This window comes from Sus scrofa, chromosome 15, assembly GCF_054392235.1.
Source record: "Sus scrofa isolate SSC_HxYL_T2T_F1_AM1 chromosome 15, Sscrofa_HxYL_maternal_Yorkshire_Landrace_v2.0, whole genome shotgun sequence".
In the NCBI taxonomy this organism is placed as follows: Eukaryota; Metazoa; Chordata; class Mammalia; order Artiodactyla; family Suidae; genus Sus; species Sus scrofa.
In genome coordinates, this window is record NC_139397.1 from 90,969,947 (window position 1) to 90,990,792 (window position 20,846).

The window sequence follows — 20,846 nt, forward strand, 5'->3', positions numbered from 1 at the left end:
TAGAACTTAAATTCTCATTAAATGTGGTCTTAGTGGACTTAGTTACTTGCTTCTAATGAGTAGAAGAAAATATTATGAAGATACTCGAACAGTCTTCTGGAGAGGGCCATGTGTCAAGGAACTGAGAGTTATCCTGACAATAGTTATAAGAATGAGGGCTTTCTACCATTTCTTGTGAATGAACCATCTTGAAATTAGATCCTCTAGCTTTAGTCAAGCCTTTAGATGACTACAGCCTTGGCTGACAGCTTGACTGTAGTCTCATGAAAGACCCTGAGCCAGAATTATTCAGATAAGCTGCTCCTAAATTCCTGACCCTATGAGATGATAAATATCTTTTTTAGGGCCATACCTGCAGCATATGGAAGTTCCCAGGCTAGGGGTCAAATCAGAGTGACAGCTGCTGGCCTACACCACAGCTCACAGCAATGCTGGATCCTCAACCCACTGAGTGAGGCCAGAGATCAAATCCACATCCTCATTGATACTAGTGAGGTTCCTTGCCAGTGAGCCATGATGGGAACTCCTGATAAATAACTACTTTTTTAAAGCCATTAAATTTTGGAGTAATTTGTTATGTAGCAATAGAAAACTAATATATCCTAGGATATTACAGCTCATTCTAGTTTATGATTCTAGTATTTAAATACAGAAGGATGTATCTCTAGTCGCCTGTTGCTTTTACCTGTAATTTATAAACTGCTTTGCCCATTATGTTTAAAAACTCTTCCCTGAAAAGTTTGCATCCCATACAAGAAAACATTTTAGGCAGAAAATGAAATAACATTTTTGAATAGAGATATTTTTCAACTGGGTATTTACTATTTTAGTAGCTTATATGTTTTAATAAGATGAGACCTTGAGAAATGTATCACTTTCTACAGAGTTCTAAGGCAAGAAGAGCTCTTAGTTCCTTTGAGGGCCAGAGCTATGTGGAACCCTTGGCATTGTATGCTATGTGTTGTGTTAAGAGCATTTTCCTAAGAAAGAATATATATCATTTTTACTATATTTTCACAGTCTTGCCCCTACCATGCCCTCCCGCTAAAAAAGAGTTGAGAGCCACTTACCTAGTTCCCATCTCCAGCTATGGGAATTCAGGTACAGAGAGGTAAGTGACTTACCTATGGATAGAGATAGAGACCTTCTCACTCTTAACTCAGAGTTCAGACTCCAATCTGAGAGTTGAATTCTATGCACAAGAAAACAGCTCAGGGCAGAAGTGGTCTTTACAATGCTCTCAGACCCTAAAGACAAATCTCTAAATATATTATTTTTTATTACATTTATTTTTTATTAGGGTGTAGTTGATTTATAGTGCTGAGTCTGTTTCTGCTGTACAGCATAGTGAATATATATGTGTGTGTATACATATATATATTCTTTTTCACATATTATCCTCTATAATGATCTATCCCAAAAGAATAGCTGTAGTTCCATGTGCTATACAGTAGGACCTCATTGCTTATCCATTCTAAACGTAATAGTTTGCATCTACCAACCCCAAACTCTCCATCCATCCCACTTCTTCCCCCATCCCCTTGGCAACCACCAGTCTGTTTCTGTTTGGTAGATAGATTCCTTAGTGCCATATTTTAGATTCCACTGTTATTGGGAATGTAAATTGGTATAACCATTATGGAAAACAGTATGAAGGCTCCTTATAAAACTAAATATAACTACCATATGACCCACCAATCCCACTCCTGGGCACATATTTGAACACAACTTTAATTCAAAATATACATGCACCCCTATGTTCATTGCACCACTATTTACAAAAACCAAGACATGGAAACAACCTAAATTTCCGTGTATTATTTTGCTGTGACATATCTCTTGCTTATTTAACTCATCAACTGTTTCAAGAAGGCGGTAGAATGGATCTTCCCCCAAAGATGTCTCTTAGCTGGAAGACCTTTTATCTTGGTTCCTTTCAATTTGTTCTTATATTGCAGCACACAGAAGCTCAGGCAATTTTTTTTTTTTTTAACATTGGTACCTGCAAGAATCCAAAATTACTCTGTGGAGGAAACGTATTTCTTTGACCTGGTAACTGTAGACATATCATTTATATGTTTTCTTAGTATTTTTTGAAACCTTCACATCTTTGCAGTACTATTAGCCATCTTTTTCTGAACTTGAGCCAGATATGAATGTTATCATCATAATAAACTCAGAGACTTGGGTTGAAGGATCCATAATAATCAAAGTTAGTTTCTAATGTTTATGTTAGTTCAAGGTACAGTCTGTCTATTTGGAAATTAGGAATTGCTAAGAACCACTCATAGATGCCCCCCAAACAAGCATAAATCCATGATTGGAGAGCTAGAACATACCTTGCATTCCTCTTATATCCTGTACAGTACTGGTCATTAGATTCCCTTTAAACTCATCATCAATAGTCTGGGGCACTCATTCTGAGCAAGCCTGGCTGATTAAAGCCAAGAGAATCATACTATAAATGGCCAGGACTAAAGGAAAGACAGTAGCAAATCCTGGTTTTCCCACTGACTTTCACATCCTAAGCTATCTGTACTTCAATTTTCCCACAACATTCACCCCATATAGATTTGCCATCTATTCCCACCATACCCATGCACCCTAGGAACACAATCTTTTTGTTTTGGTCAAAGCCAAGTTCAAGAAGCCATGATGGAAACTATAGTTCTAAAGAAACTAGGGCTGAGGAATCTGTGCTGATGCCATGACCTGCCCACACCTCAGCCTGATTCCTGGCTCCTGGCCCTTTCTCCCACTTAGTTCCAGAAGGCATCTGCTGTGAACAGGTTCCAGGTCTTAGCCAAATGACCTGGCATGGTCCTGGCCACCGTTCAGGGGTCTGAGAGAGACCTGCTCTTCCTCCTCCTCCGAGGTGAGAACAGAGATGCACAGCCTTGAAAACATTCCTAGGATCTCTGAATGCAAATCCTTGCAGCAAATTCAGCCTTCAGTCCTAACTCATAAAACAATCTTGCAGCACAGAGATAAAGTTAAATAACTCAAGTGCTAAGCGGGTATGTTTATTTTTCCATAAACAGAAAGACACGGAAATATTTGGCAGGAGGAAGGGACATATTTTATATTTTGTTGATTTTCTTAAAAAGTGAAAAAAACTCTACACTTTAAAGCAGTTCCAAAACAGCAGATCAACCTTGTCTGAGGAATGGCAGGAAAATCCTCTGACAAGGAAATACAGTTTATTTTTATATTTGCGAGGGGTTGAATTTAATTATAGGTGGCAGCAAAGAGCAAAGGAAGATCCTTGAAAGTTTTTAAAAGAAAAACTAAGCTAAGGTTTTCTAAAAGAATAATATATTCAACATTATATAATAGGCATACATATATAGATATATATATGTACATACATACACATACACATGTATATATACACACGTGTGTGTGTGTGTGTGTATGTGTGTGTATATATATATATATATATATATATGCACATACACATAATAAGAAAGAAAAGGAGAGAAAAATCCTTTTGGTGGTATCCTTTGAATCTACCTGGAAACTCTTTCATTTGAAAGTATGGAAGTTCATTAAAATGAGTAATTTAGGAAAGCAAATGTGGTTTTCCTGATTATCTCAAGAAACCATACCAACTGTTTACCTTGAGACAAGCATATAGCTTAGCAGACAAAATCAATAGTGTTAGGCTCTGATCATTTTTGGTATCTACACATTGCTTCAGATGGGATTTTCAAAGCAGAGTCAAGATTTATACAATGAGATGACAAATTATTTTTATAATAGTACTAACATTTAAAATGCTGACTTTCACTAGGAGAGCTATCTAAATTTCAGTTTCAGAAAGCATTAAATACTCTGTGCATGCAAAAGAAGCCAAGTATGCCTTGAATATGAATTACAAGCAATATTAAAAGGAAAATATATGTTGCAGAAAATATGAAAAGTAGGTAAAAGCCAGTAAGCATGAATTGTTTATCTTCCAGTCCCTAGTACACTATTATTAATGCTTGAGAAATATTTCCTATTTGGAGTTCCTGCTGTGGCGCAGCAGAAACAAATCCAGCTAGTATCCATGAGGATGTAGGTTCGATCCCAGCCTCACTCAAAGCATTGCCATGAGCTCTGGTGCAGGCTGACAGCTGTAGCTCTGATTGGACCCCTGGCCTGGAAACTTCCATATGCTGCGGGTGCAGCCCTAAAAAACAAAAATAAATAAATAAAAAATAAAAGCTTTAAAAAAAAAGTCCAAGGGAATATTTGCTATTAAAAAACAAGACATGTAAATAGGCCCAGAGCAATTATACTTCAGTGAGTCAATGGTGACTAAAAATGCTTTATTTTACTCTTTTATTTTGTAGGTATTATTACTTGGCATTCAGGGCACATCAAACACCTCTTGCTAGCAAAGAGAGCTGCATTGCTATCTTGGAAAAGTCCAGATTAGATCACTGGCTGCTGGGAAAAACAAAGGTAGTTCTTTCTTTGTTGTTTCGCTTGTCACCCGTGATGCCCTGCTGTGTACCTTTGTTTCTTATCAGTGATTTGAACAGCTCCATAAATTGTGTAGCTTAGCAGAGAAGACCCCAATCTAACAGTGATCTTTGCTGGTCTTGCGTCTGGAATCCTAGGATCTCAGGGACCACGGGAGGAGAGTTTGCCTTGTGTTCTACACATAGTTCTACATGAATTTAGCTTTTCTAGAATGAGACCTTTGAGCACTTGGAGCATATGGGAGTTCCCAGGCTAGGGATGGAATTGGAGCTGCAGCTGCCAGCTGAGGCCACAGCCACAGCAACGCAGAATCTAAGCCCTATCTGCTACCTACACCAGAGCTTGGGACAATGCCAGATCCTTAACCCACTGAGCAAGGCAAGGGATTGAACCACATCCTCATGGATATTAGTTAGATTCTTAACCCACTGAGCCACAATGGGAACTCCATGAGCTCATTTTTAAATGTCCCCCTTTTTCAGTACTGCTTATTCCAGCACCACAGGCAAATATACAAATCATATTAATGATAATAATGAGTATCTATTATAGTTGGTCTGTTTTTCATTAGACTCATATATTGCATACTCCAATTAGTGGTTTTATCACGTCTAGCTTTTCATTTGGGGGAACATCACATCCTTGTGGGATCCCAAGCTTTGATGGTCAATCCTGAATTGCCCTATAAAGCCATCCTTAGCCTGGGTGTTGATGGCAGTTCTGCTGCTGCCCGGCAGAAGTTAGATCACTGTGGGTCATCCACGTCTTGCTCCCTCAGAACTTCTGCGAGCTGTGGGTCAGCTTTGTTGGTTAGCATCTCCATCAGAGCTGTGGTGAAAGAGAGTAGAGATCAAGATAAGAATATATACATATGGGTATGGCTGGATCACTTTGCTGTTGTACAGCAGAAGCTGGCACAACGTTGTAAATCAATTACACTTTAATTTAAAAAAGTTTTTTGAAGATGAGAAAATGAAACTCGAAGTAGAGCTGAAGCCAGTCTGGAGAACATTTGGGATCTCTTAAAACTCCGTTAACTTCGTTGTCTGTTTGTATCAATAGCTGCACATCAGCATTGGCTTGACTCTAGTAGCGGATGTATTTGCTTCCAAGAAGTCAGTAATGTTAGAATAAGTCGGGTCACTGTAAACGGTATTTAGATGATGGTTTTAATTTTTATGTTAAGAATATGTTGGAGTAGGAAGTTCCTGTTGTGGTAACAAAGCCAACTAGTATCCATGAGGACATGGGTTCAATCCCTGGTCCTGCTCAGTGGGTTAAGGATCCGGTGTTGCTATAAGCTGTGGTGTAGGTTGCAGACAGGGTTCTGATCCAGCTTTGCTGTGGTTGTGGTGGAGACTGGCAGCTACAGCTCCAATTCGACCCCTAGCCTGGGAACTTCCATATGCTGTGGGTACAGCCCTAAAAAAAAAGTGGGAGTAGAGTGAATTTCTGTCTGGGAGCCAGTATGTAATGCTAAAATTAATGTCTCATTTCAGGTTTTTCTCAAATATTACCATGTTGAGCAGTTAAATTTGCTGCTGCGGGAAGTCATAGGCAGAGTGGTTGTGCTGCAGGCCTATGCTAAGGGATGGCTTGGAGCCAGAAGATACAAAAGAGTCAGAGAGAAGAGAGAGAAGGGGGCCATTGCCATCCAGTCAGGTAAATGGTCCTCAATCTTGGCAGTTCATTAAGTACTGGAGGCCACACACCTATTGCTTTTCTCATGGTTTCGTCTCCTCCCTCTTTGCCTTCCTTCTTCTTTCCTTTCTTCTTGTTCTAGCAAGTATTTATTAAATACCCACTGCAGGCTAGGTCTTATGCTGGGTGCTGAGGATAGAACTGTGAGCAAGACCGCCATGGTCCCTGAGCCCCAGGGAAGCAAACGAGCCATCCCTCCCCACTGTGAAGAGTGGCGAGACAGAGGCTCTGTGCAGTAGATGGACGTAAAACCCAAATCACACAGACCTGTGTCCCAGCTCCCAGGTGACCCACTTACCGTGTTTTCAGCATCAGAATTACTATTGCCCCATCCAGGAGGCTTCTTTTTTAGCCCAGATGGAGCCTGCAAGCCAAGGGAACAAGGCACTAGGCTCTGTCCTATGCCCATAGCCTAGCCAGTGCTTCCTTAAGTACTTGTGTGTCATTTGTGTTACAAACGGCATCTGAGTCCCTGTGCTATGGCAAGCGGTTGTGAAAGCCCCGGGTGAACACAGCAGATGCTTTTCTTTGTGTGCTCATGACCCGGAATCACAGTGTCCAGCCTAGGCTTCATGACCTCACTCAGTGACCCAGAGAGCTGGGATGCTTGTGGCAGGAGCGAAAAGGAAAGACGGCTGTGCCCCTGGTGGGCTCAGCACCCCTGTTCTCTGTCTGAAGGACTTGGTACCTGGCCGCCTGACCTCGAGGTCCCCCCACTTCATCCATTTCCCCTGCCTATTTCCATCACACACGTTCCTCTCGCTGAGCACAGTTCTGCACATAGTTCCCATCACCAAATGCAGCTGTGATGCTACTGATCACTATTATGTATTTTTCTCTCCTTCAACTTTAATGTTTTATACCTTCCTCCCAATAAAAAAAAAAAAAGAAAAAAAAATATGGAACAGGCCGGGCTGTTCCAGTCCTCTCCCAGCCCTACATCCTGAAGACAGAGCTGACAGGGACCTGCCTCACCTGGATGGGGTCCCAAGTGCTTCCTAAGTAGGATCCAGAGGGTTCTGGAAACTCACTGTTTGAACAAAAATAACTCCTGCTCAGAAGCATCTTGGAGGCCAAGCTGAGAGTACAGAGAGGCCCCTCTTCCCCGCCATCGCTCACGTATTGTTCACAGAGAAAGCAGGAGGGGGAAGGGCAGGGGTAATAGATTGGAGAGAGAACAGCTTATATCAATTCTCTGGCACATCCTTAAATTAATGTCATTCCTCGCACATGGTTTTATATTTTTAGCCTGGAGAGGATATGATGCTCGGAGGAAATTTAAGAAAATAAGCAACAGAAGGAATGAGTCTGCTGTTCATATTTGTGCAGGTAATTAAAACATCATTTTCATAGCGTCCACTTAGAAATATTCTGTGATTAAGTTCAGATGAGTGTCGGAAAGCTGAAAGGTTAATAATTCAGGAGCACTGGAGTGGGAGTCAGGAGTGCTCGTGGGGGTTCTAGTGCTTGTTCTGAGGCACCCCTTGTGATAATGATGCCAGTTCTCAGGCCACACGCCATGCTTGGCTAAGGATGCTCTGACTCCGTGCCCTTATACTCCCAATTATATTGATGGGGAAATGGGGCACAGGGAAGTAAAGGAACTTGTCTGTGATCACACAGGTCATCAGTGGCCGAGCCAGTGTTCATTCACAGACAGTTGGGATAGAGTCAACTTCGCTTCCTGCCAACTGAACAAATCCCTTTACTTTTTGGAGTCACAGGTCCCTGGTCTGTGAACAAAACACACAGGCTAAAAAAATCTGAACGGTATCTTCTGGTCTTGGAATACTCTGATTATATGCTCAACCTATCTCTTGGTATCAGAGAGATAGGACTAGCTCAGGGAGTTTCCTGGCAAACTGAGCTTCTCACCCCCAGGCCTGTATGGGGCTAAGGTGATCCTTTGGGCCCTGTGTGGTGAGCGCACTGTGGCTCAGCTTGTGGCTGCCTGAGCTCTGTGAGCCCTGGTTCCTGGCTGCCGGGTCACTCTGCTCTCCTGCAAATGGCAATATCCATAGTGGCTGCCAGGCCCTGCTCCTTCTGTCATCTGTATGTGTCTCATTGAGGCTCGGGAAGAAACGGGCCCCAGAGCACACCAGAAGCTCAGAGAGCACAAGAAATTGGAGACAGAATGAGAGAGAAGCGGCCAGTTCAGTGGACACAGCAGCAGGGAGAGGGATAGGGTTTCAGATACTGCCGCACTCGAGGCAAACTTTTCAATAAAACAGCTGCAACCTTTTCAAGGAGGTCCCTGCCCAGAACCTGGCTCCAGGGACACCCTTCAGAACTCTCAGGCCTTGCAGAGGCCTGATGTCTTCATTCTAAACCAAAACATTTAGGAGGAAAGGGTGTCACTAAAACCCAAATGAATAATTTTTAACACCATCCCCTAGGGGTGCTAAACTCTGCAACTTCAAAGCATCAGGAAAAGGGATACAATTCTAGTTATAGCTTAAGAAAGACAACTCAAAGTACATTTGTTCTCTCCTTGGCCACTGCCTAACACACACACACACACACACACACTCAGTCCCCTGATAAGAGAGTATACTGGACTAATCTTGTAGTTCAGCCCAAAGCCCAACACGCATGTCCAAATATATTGCTGATCCACTAATCATAAAGTATATAGGATCATAAATTAAACTTTCTCTCTGAAAATCCTCTTTAGAGGGCTCCCTGTTTGCATTCTGTTACTGATAAGTGAACACAGCATAAAAACAGACCAGGTGGGTGGCTTTATCATATCAGGACAATCAGGACTGCATCTTTTCAGTGCAGCATCAGTGGGGTAGGAACCAAGGAAGGATATTTTTGTTTCATGGGGCCAGAGGGAACACATTTCTTTAAGGAGCTTCCTCTCCCCCCATTTTTTAGCTTTGCAAGCACCCCCTTCGTAGCCTGGCAGCCAGTATTCCCGATTATCAAGTAGCACCAGGAACTTCATGAGTCCGCAGGGGCTTGGGCGGGTGGTACTCAGACCACCTCATCCTCTTGGCAGGAGAGTGAGGCAGCCAGAGCAGAAGCAGGTGGAATCCCTTCGCCCTTCAGCCAACACCCCGGACAAAAATCGAGGTGCTGGCGTTGTATTAGTAAACTTACTCAAGAAAACATTTGCAATTTTAAGGGCAGTTTACTTTTACTTAAGAATGTTTTTCTTCTCATTAGATTTGGAGACAATGTGTTTATTTTAAAAGCAAAGCAACTTACTCCAACATCTCTGTTTTGGGGAGTGCTGTTCCCCAAGCCTAATCCTCTCATCACAGGCTCCTCTTTGCACCACTAGAAATTCTCAAGTAGAACAAGCCCACACGTAGGGCTTGCCTTACTTTTGAAAGTGGCAGAAGGTGGCGAGATCGTTAATGGTTGTTTGCTAAGGTTGTTTTCTAATTTATTATTTTTTCAACAAATCATTTCATTTGACATTTAGGTTCTATGCAACGTGTTTGTAGCTCAAGTTCTGGCCTATAGTCTTGGGGGGGAAAAAAAAGTATTGCTAAGCTACGTTACATAGTTTTAAAAGAGCAGCCCTTGAAATTTAGGAAGCATTTGGCCTACATGTTGCTACAGAGCAGCGCATATTGAAATTTGTTTTCCTTTCATCTCCTTCCCAATAAAAGCAGCCCGCGCAGGCTTATCCCTTTAGCTTCCTCAGAACTTCCTTTCAGAATTCCCCATCTATTAGGGCACATTCACATACCAGAAACAAGATGCCTTTTCATGCTGTCAACCTTTTTCATCTGAAATGTAAATTAATTCTTGCTGGTATGCCCTGACAGAGATCAAAGTAGGGGTATTAACCTTCCCGGGCTTTCTCCAGGAATTCTTCCCCAGGACTGGGCTGCCACTGTTAGGTGGCCAGTGTCCCTGTTATGGGGCCCTCCTCCAGGCAGTCCTCGGCCCTAGGAGCCACCATCACAAAGGCCCAGAGTCCTTTTGGAAATAAGCCCATGGTTACTCTAAACTAGGTGAGAAACCATCCGCCTGGCTGGTCTTGGGAGAGATGGGCCGCTCATTTGAATTGTGAGCCCTTCGCTCAGATTCCAGGAGCTTGTTTAAGTGGTTCTGACAGTGAGCGATCTCGGTGTGATAGAGGGAGGGACAGGGCTCCAGATTGGAAACCTCTCCCTTTGCTCTGTGGGTCTTTTCTTGCCTGTCAGTCTTTGAGGTGGGCCACATTTGCATTTTCAAAATAAACAGATGCCTTTCAAATACATGAGCTGGTGGTCTCCAGATCTCTGTGGGGCCCAAACAGTTCACCAGCCTGCGAGCAAGGCTGGAAGAGAAAACTAAATGGGAAAACCCGCACACACACACACACACATTTCCTGTGTGCAGAGCATGGTGCTCATGATAAAGGGCCTTTGTGAGACGTGAGGTCACTGGGAGAGAAGCAGCTGAGGGTCTGAGCAAAAGTGTCATTTATCAGTTTCTTTTTTTGGGAGAAGGGAAAATAACTTAGAATCTCGCCTTGATGAGAAATGGTATTCTTTTTTCACTTTTAACATTTTTTAATTACAAAATCGGATCTTTTTCCGTTCATGTTAATGTAAACCTTTGACTTGAAATGAAATGCTGGTACAGCACCGTGGTACCACGAGGTTAGTGTAAGTCACAGTGAGAGTAGGATGGCTTTATCTCCACTTACTTATTTTTTATTTTTATTTTGACTTTTTAAAAACATTTCCCTTTTACAGCCACACCCAAAGCATATGGAAGATCCCAGATTGGGGATCGAACCAAGCTGCAGCTGCCCCCCTATGCCATGGCTTTTGGCAACACCAGATCCTGAACGCACTGAGCGCAACCAGGAATCCAACCTGCATCCTCATGGACACTATGTTGGGTTCCTAACCCACTGAGCTACAACGGGAACTCCTCCACTTATTTAGAAGTGGCATGTTTCGTTGTGTTTTTATTATTGATTAATGTTGGTAATAGGCTCTTGCCATAGGAAAACACATTGCTTTAAACACCAAATAATTAAAAATATGTACTTTTGTAATCAGAAAAATAAAATTGTGTGCATAACAAGTGCTCGGATAAATGGGGTATCCTAAGGAAAAACTAATACTTGTATGTCAGGAGTCCCTGTCGTGGCTCAGCAGAAATGAATCTGACAAGCATTCATGAGGATGCAGATTTGATCCCTGGTCACGCTCAGGGGGTTAAGGATCTGTGTTGCCGTGAGCTGTGGTGCAGGTCACAGATGCGGCTCAGATCCCTCTCCTACAGTTCCAATTCAAGCCCTAGCCTAGGAACCTCCATGTGCCTCAGGTGTGGCCCTAAAAAGACAAAACAAAACAAAGCAAAAACCTTGTATATCATCCCATCACTAATGGGATTTTAATGAATTTTAAGAGAGTGGATATAACTAGATTTCATCAACTAAACCCACATACATTGCTCAGTAAATACTATCAAAACAAACAACATGCAGGGAATTTTTTTTAGAAAAAGGGCTGTGGTGTCTCATTCTTTAAGTCTTTGAGAGCACAGGCTTTAAATTGCCCCTCTAATTCAAGATCTGTTTTCAAGCGAGAGCAAAGTGCTGGCCTCCTCATCTCATAAGGGAAAAGCCTCGAGAAGGTGACAGTGGAGCCCTAGGGGCTTGGAACGGAACTTCAAAGAGAGTCTCCCAGGAGGAGCTGGCTCTTCCAGCCCCCGCTCCCCTCCTTTCCCCAGCCCCCCAGGAGCAGGAAGAGCCCATTGGTGTGTAGCACTTTTTCTAATTGCTTCAGTGTTGTGGAAACTGTGGTTTTCTCTTTCTCTTTGTCCCCGATCAGCTTCCTACTTAGCCCCTCCTTCACCCTCCAGGAGATAACAGCACTGAGAACTGTGGCCCTTTCTCTTGCTGATGCCCTTTGGGGAGAGTGCTCTTGGAGCAGCAGCCTCAACCTTGCTAAGGCTGAAGGGGCCTCTTCCTTGAACCTGTGAACAAGCATTTTAAACTGGCTGCAGCTGGTACCCCTGAGCACATCATGGGACATCAGCCATTGGAAGTTGCTTTTTTTTTAAATTTTTTTTTTTTTTTTTGGTCTTTTTGTCTTTTCTAGGGCCACACCCACAGCATATGGTTCCCAGGCTAGGGGTCTAATCAGAGCTACAGCCGCCGGCCTACGCTGGAGCCACAACAACGCTAGATCTGAGCCGTGTCTGCAACCTACACCAGGAGCTCATGGCAATGCTGAATCCTTAACCCACTGAGCAAGGCCACAACCTCTTGGTTCCTAGTTGGATTCATTAACCACTGAGCCACGACGGGAACTCCGGGAGTTGCTTTAAATGCAGCTTCCAGAGAGCAAAGCAAGCATGGAATCCATGCCAGGCTCTACCCTTCCTCCACGTTAACTTCTTTTAGATGCCTGGCCCTATATCATGATGGAACCAAGTTTTAGTGTTTAAAACTGCCTGAATTTTTTTTGAGACATCCATTTTATTTTTTATTTTGTTATTATTATTTTTAAATAGTTATTTCCCCAATACAATTTTTTTTCTACTGTACAGCATGGTGACCCAGTTACACATACATGTACACATTCTATTTTCACACATTATCATGCTCCATCGTAAGTGACTAGATATAGTTCCCAGTGCTACAGAGCAGGATCTCATTGCTAATCCATTCCAAAGGCACTAGTTTGTATCTATTAACCCCAAGCTCCCAGTCTACCCCACTCCCTCCCCCTCCCCCTGGCAACGACAAGTGTATTCTCCAAGTCCATAATTTTCTTTTCTGTGGAAAGTTTCATTTGTGCCTTATATTAGATTCCGATATAAGTGATATCATATGGTATTTGTCCTTCTCTTTCTGACTTATTTCACTCAGTATGAGAGTCTCTAGTTCCATCCATGTTGCTACAAATGGCATTATTTCGTTCTTTTTATGGCCAAGTAGTATTCCATTGTGTATATATACCACATCTTCCTAATCCCGTCATCTGTCGATGGACATTTGGGTTGTTTCCATGTCTTGAAAATATCCTGAACTTTTAAAGCTATCTCTGGGTGAGGCCTCCTCCTAGTCTTTTTATTTATTTATTATTTATTGGGTCTTTTTTAGTGCTGCACCTGCGGCATTTGGATGTTTCTAGGCTAGGGGTCAAATTAAAGCTGTAGCCGCTGGCCTATACCACAGCAAAGCAACGCTGGATCCGAGCCACTTCTACAACCTACACTACAGCTCACAGCAATGCCCTGAGCAATGCCAGGGATCATTCCCTCATCTTCATGGATACTAGTCAGATTCCTTTCCACTGAGCCACGATGGGAACTCCTCTCCTAGTCTTTTCTAACTTTAGAAGGCTTGTTTCTTTAGCATCGTTGGTAGTTTGGCAATGAGTAGATGGCTGCAGTAATTTCCTGGAACTAGATTTTCAGGAATATCTCTAGGCAGGACATGTGTTTTTTTAAATTTGGAAATTTCTTTCATTCACTTGTTCAACTACTGTTTGTTAAGTACCTGCTTTATGCTGGAGCGACTACCATGGTGAACAATGGGATTTAATTTTGGCTTCTGAGTTTCCGTCTTCCATACAGAGGGCCAAAAAACACCCTCCCTCAAATGGATTCTGTTTGTATACGTCAGGTATGCCATAGTATGTTAAGACTCAGTGGAAGGGAGTTCTGTAATATGCCAATGCAATAACAAAGAGTCAAAATCATTATAAATCATTACAAAATACAGCTGAGGATATACACTGAAATGACCCATGCATCTTAAAATGATCATGGTAGATATTTTTCATGCTGACAAAGTTGTGCAGAAGCAGATTGTTGGACCACAAGCCAAACAGGCAAGGAAAGTCAAGTGAATGTACTATTGAGGGAAAATGTACGCTTTGAGCGGAAGGGAAATGAGCCGCCCCTCTGTCACCCCTTTCCTCATCTCTGTTTGTCATCCTACCTTTAGTCCACTGTTTCTTCACTCACTCTGTTTCTGCCGCTTAGAAAGATTCCTAGCCATTTCACGCAGAAGTATTATTCTTCAAGTTATGACAGGGGACAGGTTCCAGCCACCCTCTTCTTGGCAGAAGCCAGCTGCCTTTCCTCTCCTGGTGTTTTAGGCCATTTCCACACAGGAATAAAGCAGCAGCTAGGGGAAAGAATTCACCAGAGCATCTGAGCTCAAGCTGAACTGAGAACTCATGCCAGCTCCCCTCTCTTCTAAAGCTCAGATTATCTGAAGGCAGAGTGCCCATCAGGCTCACGCAAGGGTTCTGCTACATCCGCTTGCACTCTTTCTGGGTGTCTCTCCCTCTCTGTAGATAAAGATCTGTGCCTGATTTCTGACACGATGTTGGGGTGGACAAGCATGGCCATTTACTTTGGGAAAATGTGTCTTGTCTGTGAGCAGGGTTAGGATATACAGGAAAGCCCTGGAAGCATGGCCTCGAGGATAGGGTTTATAACAGAGAGAAGGCCTCATCAACGTTTCTATCAAGAAATGGGCTCTGCTAAACCTTGGGCACAAACAGTGGAATTCTTGCCATGAAATAACTTATAATGCAAAGAAATGTCCTTCAGTATAGAATCAAATTATTGCCCATGTTAGAAATAAACACCCAGAGGGCAGAGTACTATTCACCTAGAATAGAGTGCCCTTCACTTTGCACAAAGAAGCTGCAAAACCAACATGGGCTTGAGGTCCGTTTGTGCCTGCTATTGTACTGACATGACAAGGAAATGCTTAAGATGAAACTTTGGGGCAGCAGTCAGCACCCCAAGACTCGAGATTAAATTTCAGAGGAAGCCCAGAGAGAGAAGCCCTTCAGTTGGGCATCCGTTTCTCTGTCATGCACCTCACGAAGAGCTTCAGAATCGGGCTACAAAAAGGCAGCACCCCAAATGGAATCTTTACTACCTCCAATGCTGAGTGAGGCAGCGTTACTGTGATCAATAATAACTGATCAGCCTTGGTGTCCACGGTACACTTGACTTGCCTTTATGTCTTTCATTTTTTTTTTTTTTCCATACAGAATCTTAAAATGTGATATCATGTTTTATAACCCTTATTAGTTATTGGGCTTTATTCACATAATAATAAAGAAACATTTGGGGGGGGAATTAACTGTGCTGAGGCAAGAATTATTAGGCTTTTTTTTTTTTTTTTTTCCTCAAAAGACTCCTGTGCATAGAAAGGCAGATTTTGTTTTCCCCCTAAGCAAATGAAACAGAAGCACAGAGAGTCTAAATCAGATGTCTCCCTTGGGTGTTACGGGAGTTTAACGAGTGGTCCCAGAGCTGGCTTCTGAGTCCTCACCCGGTGCTTTTTCTAGTAGACCACACTCTGCCATTGGTTTCCATCTTGGATATGGCCCATGGACCCAGGGTACCAGTCAAAACTCTGGGGAGAATTGTACGTATCAGCCTAATCATGTATTCTTAGGAGTCACAACTACTGACTTTGAATCCTGGCTACCCCACCATTTGTCTTACGATTTGAGGGAAACTACTTAGCTTCTGAGCCTTAGTTTCCTTAGCTATAAAACAGAACTGTTAAGGTCTGATTCTCAGGACTGTCGTGAAGATGATAGCAGATAACATATGCAAAGCATCCTGCATGGTACCAGCGTGTGGCAGGTATTCGGTAAGCGTTCATGTCCTCTCTGTAGCCCCTTAGTATGAAAATAGCTGAGCGGGGAACATCAGTCTGTGAAATACTCTTCTATGATGAGAATAATAATGTTATAACTTCAAAAAGATGAAACTCTTTTTCTCACTTTTGAAGGAAAAAATAGTACCTGTCAAATGCACATGCAGTTACAATAAAACCTTTATAAGAGAGAGAATTTTCCAAATCTTATGTCTTGCTTATCTGTCAGGGGAAAATTAAAATACGACAAGAGCATATGAAAGATTTCAGGTAGGTTTTTGTTTTTGTTTTTGTAAAGGGCTGTGCTCCATCATGCTGAGAGCTTGATTCCTTTGTGGAGGTAAATTTTTCAGTGACCTCAAAATTGTTTTAAAACTTAGGTTGTGAGCTGCTGTCATCATTTTTCCCACTCATGGCCTTGCGGTCTTTCTGCAACTTGTTCTGTAAAACAGCAAGTCCCCTCCTCACCCCCTTCCAGAAGTCAGAAATTCTAAAATTCAGGAGCTAAATATCTCCCAGATTTGTTGCCCTCTGGTGTGGAAAACAAGTCGCCTTTCAGATGTCTAAAGAGTTGGAAGATGTCAGTGAACCTATCATATTTAACCCACAGTGACGGGTGATTGGCAGCATAACAGCTGAGCGACAGCCATTTGGCCAGGAGTTCAAACCCCAACACGAAGAGCCATAGCAGGATCACGGCTTGATTTGCTGTGGCCACGAAGTCTGAATCACCAAGCACAGAGGCGGAGGCAGAGGTGACAGCTGGTAGCCATTCTCGTCAATAAAGTTGTGACGGGTGAGATGTACAAGCAACCAGAGCCTGCTAATTTCATAGACTTTGAGCCAAGTGCTTAGTGTCAAATCCAGCTATGGTCAGTGATGCAAACGGTTGTGAAGGGTCCCTTGTCAACAGCATGGCTCTCCCTTCCAGACTCTCCTCCTAGCGGGTTAGAAGCCATTGCATCCTGCTGTCCAGAAACAATCCAGTTTGAGGAGAAGGCCTTCTCCTTTTATTATTTTTTTAAGTTCTGGTAACTTTTGAAAAGTCAGATTTTATTTATTTTATTTGTGTTTTACAAACAGTAAAACACAAGCAGTTTGATAAAATTAGATGAACACATACTGTCAGGTAACCCCCGTCACAATCAAGAAAAAGTACATTTCCAAAGAGTTCTTTCGTGCCTCTTCTGTTGTTCGTCCCTTCCCCACCCCCAGCTTCTGGTGCCCACTAGTGCTTTTTCTGTCCCTGTCATTTTGCGTTGTCCAAAATGTCGTTTAAATGGAGTCATATGGTATGTAGATGTTTGAGTCTGGCTTCTTTCACTTAGTATAATGCTTTTGAGATTCATCGGTGTTGTTACATGTATCAGTAGTTTGTCCAGCAGTTTCACTGCTTGACGTAAGTCTGGTTTATGGACATACCGCAATGTGGTCCATTTACCAGCTGAAGGGCATTTGTTTCCAATTCCTGTGCTTGTGAGTAAAGTGCTATCAACATTCAGAACCTTGTCTTTTTAAATTTAGAGGAAAGCAAATAACTTTGCTTTATAGAAAGCCAGGGTGATCCCAGAGGTGGAGATTGTTTCCTCCTTGATTAACCAAATCCTTATTTTTTATAACATCCTGTGCTTTTTGCATAGCAATTTACATTCCAGACAAAGGACCTCCACTAAACTTATTCCTGTAATTATCATAATAACCCTGAGAAGTAGGCCCATTTTACAGATCATGGCTAAGAAACCTCCCTGCAATTCAGACTGCCTGACTCCCGATTTGCTGTCCTTCCCCTAAAACCTATTCTGAACATCCTGTCTCCGCACACTCTGCTGGGTGCCTTTGGGGTGTTCACAAAAACAACATAAAACTCTTAGATTTGTTTTCCTTCAAAAGAGGGGACAGTTCGATGCTCCAAATCATATATCATCAGAGAAATACAAATTAAAACATCAGTGAGATACCATTACACACCTATTGCAATGGCCAAAATCTGAAACACTGACAGTACCAGATGCTGGTAAGAAACGAGAGCAATGGGAACTCATATTCATTGCTGGTGGGAATCCAAAATGGTGCAGCCGCTTTGGAAGAGAGTATGGTAGTTTCTTACACAACTAAACATACTTACCATTAAGATCCAGTAATTGCTCTCCTTGGTATTTATACAGAGGATTTGAAGACTTATGTTCACACAAAAGCCTATACCTGGATGTTTAAGGCAGCTTTATCATGATTGCCAAAACTTGGAAGCAAACACAGTGTCTTGTAGGGGCATGGACAAACTGTGGCACATCCATACAGTGGAATGTTTTTTAGCACTAAAAAGAAATGAGCTCTCAACCACAAAAGACACAAAGGAACTTTCAATGCATAGTACTAAGCGAAAGAACCCAATCTGAAAAGGGTATTTACTGTATGACCCCAACTGTATGACAAAAGGCAAAACTGTGGAGACAGTAAAAAGATGCGTAGTTGTCAGAGAGTGGGGGGCTGTGGGGAGGGATGAGTAGGCAGAACACAGAGGATTTTTAGAGCAGTGAAAATACTCTATGTGGTACCATAATGATGGATACGCATCATTATATATTTGTCCAAACTCATAGAATGTACAACACCGAGAGCAAACTGTAACGTAAACTATGGACTTTGGGTAATTGTGATGTGTCAGTGTAGGTTCATCAGTTGTAACAAATGTACAGTTGATGGGGGATGTTGATAATGGAGAAGCTGTGCACATGTGGGGGCAGAGGATACACGACTCTCTGTACCCTCTCCTCGATTTTGCTGTGAACCCAACACTGCTCTAAAAGTAAAGCCTTTTTAACAAGGGGGGACAGTCTCAGATGGAACCAGGACCAACACACCTATCGCAGGTTTGAAAGGAGTTCTAAACCAGGGCCCACTAACACTGCCCCAAGAAGCAAACAATGTATGAAGTGCTCCCCAGGCTTTTGGGGAAGCAGGCAGGGCATATTTTATAAGAAGTAAATCCAATCCGAGGCTGCTGGGAGTAACAGTCCTAGATGCTTGAAGGGAAGGGGTGGGGGGCTCCCCCTGGAGCTCCAGGACAGGCAAGAAACTGACCTCCAGGGTAAAGGTGAGGGCAGCCTCCCCGCTTTGCTTCGAAGTCAGAGAGAGCAGGTACCAGGCAGGCCTTTCTTTGAACTCTGTCAGAGTGTGACTGTGATAATGCCTAGAATTAAGCAGTGGCGAATCAAAGTGGAAAATGTGCTGAGGCTAAAAATGATCAGATTTCTTTTGTGGGGTGGACATGGGGACCAGGGTTTCTGAGGGAGCCGTAGGGGAAAAACGTGTCAATGAGATTCTATTCTTTAAGAAAAGAATTCCACTCTGTGCCGCTTTTGGTGGCATTTGCCTGTTGGACCTCCCACAAGTTGGCCTCTTGAAATTCTGATAAGATGGCTGCTGACCAGCTGTCACTCCAGCCAGAAACCCCACTGGCCCCACACTGCTGCAGTTGGCCAGCAGTGGTTAGGAGGGGAAGGCGGGGCTTCTGAGCCTCATCTGTATGCGCCTCCTCTGCCAGGTACAGTGGGCATCCTTTGCCAGGTCTATTATGAGGGCAGGAAAGCTTACCCAGCCTAGATCACCAACCAGGAAATCAATCCAGACAGTGTCCCTGCTGGAAACAATGCCTGGGTCTGTCCTCTGGGTGGGTCAGCAAACACCCTGTGGCAGCTGATCTGTGAGACCCTTAAAGGCCCAGGCATGTGGATGAAATAAAGTATGAATTTTTATTTCCATTTGCAAAGGGAAAAAAAAATGAGAGTGGAGGTTAGTGATTTCTAAATGTTTAAATAAATGGGGGCTGCACCTTGTAATATTTGGGAATTCAGACTTTAGGGCAAAACTGCTTGGGTTTGTGTCTTGACTCTGCCATTCATCAGCATGTGTGACTCTCTTGGGAAAGTCATGTAACCTCCCTGTGCCTCAATTTCCTCAGCTGTAAGATGGAAATAATAGTGATCTTTACCTTTTGGAGCTCCAATGAGCATTAAATGAGTTAATGTTTGTAAAGGGCTTACAACAATACATGGAACAAAGTAATTCATACTTTTTAAACATTTCATTCTTTATTATTTATTTAGTTTATTTTGGCTGCACCTGCAGCATGTGGAAATTCCCAAGCCAGGGATGGAATCCCAGCCTCAGCTACGACCCGTGCCACAGCTGTGGCAACTTCAGATCCTTAACCCACTGAGCCACAGTAGAAACTCCTAATTCATACATTTGCGTTTATTAAATGCAAATAATGGCCACTTCCCTACTATTCCTAGTTTTTCTTCCTTCCTCCCCCATTCACATCCTGCCACCTGATTCAGGCAGAATGCACATACATGATCTTTTTCTCTCCTTCCTTCTATTTAAACCTTTAATATCTGTCAGCTCCACCTCCTCTTATTAGTTTCCTAGGGCTACAAATTACACAAACTCTGTAACTTAAAACAATAGAAAATTTAGGAGGTCTCTTGCGGTGCAGTGGCTTAAAGGATCGATGTTGTCACTGCAGCGGCTCAGGTCACTGGTATGGCACGAGTGACTCTGGCCCAGAATTTTCATATGCCATGAATATAGCCAAAACAAAACAAACACAGAAATTTATTGTCCCAGTTCAGGAGGCCAGAAGTCCAGAATCAAGGCGTCGGCAAGGTTGGTTTCCATCAGAAGCTCTGAGGGAGAATTCTTTCCGTCCCTCTCTCTCCGCTCCTGGTAGGTCCAACAATCCTTGGCATCCCTGGGTTGTAGACCCATCTCTTCACTCTCAGCTTCTGTTGTCACATACATTGTCCCCGTGTCTTTGTCTTCACACAGCTTTCTTACAAGGATACTAATCATGGATTTAAGACCCACTGTATCCCAGTAGGACCTCTTTTTTTTTTTTTTTGGTCTTTTTAAGGTTGTAACCATGGCATATGGAGGTTCCCAGGCTAGGGGTCCAATTGGAGCTGTAGCCGCAGGCCTATACCACAGCCACAGCAACTCAGGATCCAAGCTGCATCTGCAGTCTACACCACAGCTTAGGGCAATGCCGGATCCTTAACCCACTGAGTGAAGCCAG

General features: G+C 42.9%; 1 protein-coding gene across 22 annotated transcripts in view; it reads left to right on the forward strand.

The window, feature by feature from the left end:
* Positions 1–20,846, forward strand: part of MYO3B (myosin IIIB) — a 453,696-nt gene that overhangs the window by 306,264 nt on the left and 126,586 nt on the right. For 19 of the 22 annotated variants that reach the window (XM_084999438.1, XM_084999448.1, XM_084999446.1 and 16 more), the window contains 3 exons: positions 4,338–4,449; positions 5,970–6,132; positions 7,420–7,500. In XM_084999438.1, coding sequence (XP_084855564.1) covers positions 4,338–4,449; positions 5,970–6,132; positions 7,420–7,500 — 356 coding nt within the window. Of the gene's footprint in view, positions 1–4,337; positions 4,450–5,969; positions 6,133–7,419; positions 7,501–16,379; positions 16,576–20,846 lie in introns of those variants that run through there. The other 3 variants (XR_014829525.1, XR_014829528.1, XR_014829526.1) reach the window with 3 other exon arrangements.